At 68.5% G+C, this 4,234-nt stretch overlaps 1 protein-coding gene and 1 non-coding gene across 2 annotated transcripts; one reads left to right on the top strand and one right to left on the bottom strand.

The window, feature by feature from the left end:
- Nucleotides 1-388: 388 nt before the first annotated feature.
- On the top strand, nt 389-1,334 carry H696_02284 (ferredoxin, 2Fe-2S). Its single transcript, XM_009496187.1, has 3 exons — nt 389-583; nt 685-936; nt 1,115-1,334. Exons 1-3 carry the CDS (start codon nt 465-467, stop codon nt 1,227-1,229), a joined length of 486 nt encoding a protein of 161 aa, XP_009494462.1. The 5' UTR covers nt 389-464; the 3' UTR covers nt 1,230-1,334.
- Nucleotides 1,335-1,771: 437 nt separating this feature from the next.
- On the bottom strand, nt 1,772-1,843 carry H696_02285. The gene has a single exon. It is a non-coding gene; the product is annotated as a tRNA-His (tRNA).
- Between the last annotated feature and the right edge of the window lie 2,391 nt (nt 1,844-4,234).

Genomic DNA, 4,234 nt, shown 5'->3' on the forward strand with positions numbered 1-4,234 from the left:
CCCCCCGAGCAGACCCCGCTCCCCCTGGAACTTCCGGCAGTCCCATGTGCCACCTCTTCACGCGGGCCCAATCGCCCAAAAGACCTCCGACGACATGATGGCGTGGCCCGCCGCCGGGTGGCGGCCTCGCGAAAGGGAGCCAACGTGTTGCATTTACACACGCGTGCGCGCTGTGTGGCTCTGCGTGCGGTGTACTCAAGGGTGTCTCTCCGCGCGCGCGTTTGAGCGGATGATGCTCGTGCGTCCAGCCCCCCCCCCCCCCCCTGCCCCTCTCGGTTGCCCGAGCCCCGGATCGCCCGGCCTCCGCCGAGCCACGAGCGTTGGGGCTTTGACGACTCTTTGGCAGGCACAGCGGGGGCTAATGGCGGCTCCCGCTGCGACAGAGTAGCACCCCCCTCCCCCCCTCCCTCCCTCTCCTCCTTTCTTTCTCCTGCACTCCCTCTGCTCCTTCCTCCGCACACAGCATGCTGTCTCTGATTTCTGCGCGCGTTGCCCGCCAGTCGCTAGCTGGCGCCACGCAAACCTCCCGCCTGCTGGCTGCCCAGATGGCGCCGCGCCGCGCGCACTCCACCTCCTCGGCTGCGTGCGTCCCGGGCCTGCGCTCCGTGCATCTCGCTACACATTGACTTACACCAGTATGGCCCCCGTCATGGGCGACCCTCGCGCCAATCACCCCCGCCCTAGTCCCGATGCCGCCACCGTCAATGTCACCTATGTCTCCGCCACCGGCGAGGAGTTCCCCGTGGTTGGTAAGGTTGGCGAAAACCTCCTGACGCTGGCTCACGCCAATGACATTGACCTGGAGGGCGCTTGTGAGTGCTCCTGCGCATGCTCCACCTGCCATGTCATTGTGCACCCGGCTTTCTATGACAAGATCCCCGAGCCCACCGACGAGGAGAACGACATGCTGGACCTGGCCTTCGGCCTGCAGGAGACGTGCGTCACCCCTGCGTCGTTGACCGTCTGCCTGCTGCCGGGGCTTTCCCTTTCTGCTTTCGCTCTGTCACCTTTCCTGCATCTCTGACGCCCTGCTTGTCCCATGGCCCCGCTGGGTGGCCGGTATCGCCCCACTCGGGGGGCGCATCCACACGCACGCACGCATGTGTGCGCACAGCTCGCGCCTCGGCTGCCAGGTGCAGCTGACTCCCGAGCTGGAGGGGATCCGCCTGCTGCTGCCGGTGGCCACGCGCAACATGGCGGTTGATGGCTTCAAGCCGACCCCGCACTAAGCGTGTATTCCTCCCCTCCCCCTCTTGGAGTCCGGTTGCCGTCCATCGCTCGGCCTCCCTGACGTGCTCTTGCACAATCTCCTCTCTCTCCCTCCCCCCCCCCCTGTCTCAGGCAGTGATGTCCTCTCCTTGCCCCCTCCCCCTGCCAAGAGAGCTGCTTACCACTGTGTGGGACACTCCCCCCCCCCCGATACCCGAAAGAAACAAAACAATAGAATCCCCTCACCACTGACTGGAGTGTGTGGTCTCCAGGCCGTGGGGGGCTCGCCTGCGTGGCCCTCGGCCGGTGGGCCCATTTTTGAAGATCTAACACGCGCCTGTGCATTTAAAGTACGCACATAAGGGACGAGCGGCGAAGGGTGGATGCGTGGGGCGAGAGAAGAAAAAGCCAGGAGCATTTCCTCGCAAGACAAAGGAGGCACGCACACAGCCACAGGGCGCGTGCGTTTTTGCGCCCGCACAGGCGCGGCCCTGACTTCGCCCCTCGCCCTCTCGTACGGCCACAACGACGAAGGGGTGTCGCCTGGGCAAAAAAATAAACGTGTGGATACCCAGAATCGAACTGGGGCCGAGTGGGCCACAACCACTTATACTAACCACTATACGATATCCACTGGACATGGTATTGCCGGCAGGACAATGTGCATATATGGGTGGTGTTTCATGCCCTTGTGGGCATTCGCAGGCGAATGGGAAATCGGGTGATCGCCGAGCCGGCGGTGTGATCCGCCCGGCTGCTGCGTATGTTAACTCAAGGCGAAGATGGTGGTGGTGCTTGCTTTTCGGAATCCCGACTTGTCACCGAATGTAGTGTCAGATCGGGGGGCAGCATGGTCGGCGTCCGGCATGTCGGGGGTGCACCACGGTCAGGCAAGGGGGAAAGCATCCTCAGCCGGGGGGGGGGGGGGGGGGCCAGCACGCCATCCGAAAGGGGACACCAGTGAACCCGGCATCCGACGTGTTATGTGTCCAGTGCTGGCGGCGCACACCGGACCCCGAAGAGCGGGGGAGATGAGCGGCGCGCATCCACCATCCCAGGCCGAAACATGATTCTCGGAAGGTCCGGGGACCGCTGGGTCCCTTGGTCGTTCGCAGCCGACCGGCCGGAGGGGCTTTTCCCCGGACTCCGGGATTTTAGGCACCGCCGCACACATGTGTGGAAGCCGCGACATGGAGGTGCGTGCAGGCCGCACAAGAAACGAGCCGATACTGGTGTGGCCGCGCGGCTCCCGGTCCCCTCCCCCCCCCCCCCCTTCCGGCTGGCGGCGGAGCCGGAGTTGCGCCCCACTGGGGGGCGGGGGGCGGGGGGGGGGGGCGGGGCAATAGCCAGCCGCCCCTTGGTCTCGGTGCGCCGGGCGTATGGCTGAAACGTCGGCCCCCCTGCGCATGGGCCGGCGACAGTGAGGACCCTGACAGGCGCCCGGGAGGGGGGGGGGGGGGGGGGGGGCGGGGGGGGGGGGGGGGGGGGGGGGGGGGGGGGAAGGGGCACGCCCATGCAAACGCCCCCCCCCCTCCCGCCCCCTCCACCAACTGGCCGCTCGCTGCCCATGACCGAGAGACACGCGCGCCCAAGAGAGAGAGAGAGAGAGAGAGAGAGAGAGAGACAGAGACAGAGGCAGAGAGAGACAGAGGGGGAGAGAGACAGAGAGAGAGAGAGACAGAGAGAGACAGAGAGAGAGGGGGGGGGGGGGGGGGGGGGGGGGGGGGGGGGGGGGGGGGGGGGGGGGAGGGGGTGCGGGGGGGCAAGGTGACTGGAGTGGGGGGGGGGGGGGGGGGGGGGGGGGGAGGCCAAGGGTACAGGGCTGGAGGGCTGAGTCGACCGAGGGCGGGAGAGGAGCAGGAGGGGGGGCCACGCCCGGGCCTCTGGAGGCCGACAGGCACTCCAGCCCCTCTGGCGGTCCGCCGCGCGCCTCGCGGTGCTGGGCGCTGTCGGCGCCCGGGCGTCCGCCCAGGCCTGGCCCTTCTCGCATGGCGAGGGTGCCCCTCAGTGTGGGAAGAGGGAGGAGGGTGCCGCCGCTTTGAGCGCGCCTGTCCATGCGCACTGGACTACGGGCGCTAACTGGCGCACAAACAGAGTCCCGTGCCCGGCCCATTGGCCGACGGGAGCCGACCGCGGGCTGTGCAACGCTCCTCCCCGGTGCGTGTGAGACAATGGCCGGGCGGTAGGGGGGCGCGCGCCGGCAAAGCCGGCCATCGACCGCCGCCGGTAAACGGCCCGCCCCGCCGCTCGTCTCGCTGCCCGGCCCGGCCGGGGGTGGGGGCAGGCAGGCAAATGAAGCGCGGGCATTGTTTTCGACAAGGCCGCCAGCCCCTTCGGCCCCCCCCCCCCCGCGGAGGCGGCGGGATCCAGCCGCCAGAGTTGACGGCTTGGCCGTGCACAACATGCGCGTGAGCCCCCCCCCCCCCGCCCGGCTGGAGCCCTGGGCCGGGGGGCCGAGCCAGAGGCGGAGAGCGGCGCGGTAGCCGGGGAAGATGCTATTATTTAATGGGCTTTTTCGCGCTCCTTGTGAACCGGCAGTGTGACTCCCTCTCGCCGGCTCTCCGAGGCCCGGCGAGGAGGCGTGAATGGGTCCGGGACCGGCGGGCGGCCGCACGGGGCCATTGGCGTGTTCGCCCTCCCCGAGCGCCGCCCTCCCAGGGGCGCATGTGTGCACGCGCGTGCAGCCCAGCAATGTCCCTCGGCCACCCTCAGTCGGCTGGGGGGGGGGGGGAGGAGGCGCGGGTGTTCCGCGCCCTTGACCCGACCGCGCGCCGGTAGGCTCTGTTATGACTGGCCTGGGCCGATTCGCCCGGCCGCTGCTCGTGCGTGTGAGTGTGTGCTATGCAGGGCATTTGGGTTTTCAGCGAGGCAGGGGCGCATCGCTGCCAAGGCCTCCGCTCGCTGTGCGAACGGGCGAGCAGCCGCATTACTCCTCGAAATAAGCCACGCGCCTTTGTTTGCCTCGTCGGCAGGGTGGAATGTCAGCCCCTCGCCGCCCGGTTGCGGCCTTTTTCCCTCGGGGGGG

The sequence above is a fragment of the Fonticula alba genome, assembly GCF_000388065.1.
Source record: "Fonticula alba strain ATCC 38817 unplaced genomic scaffold supercont2.3, whole genome shotgun sequence".
NCBI lineage: Eukaryota > Rotosphaerida > Fonticulaceae > Fonticula > Fonticula alba.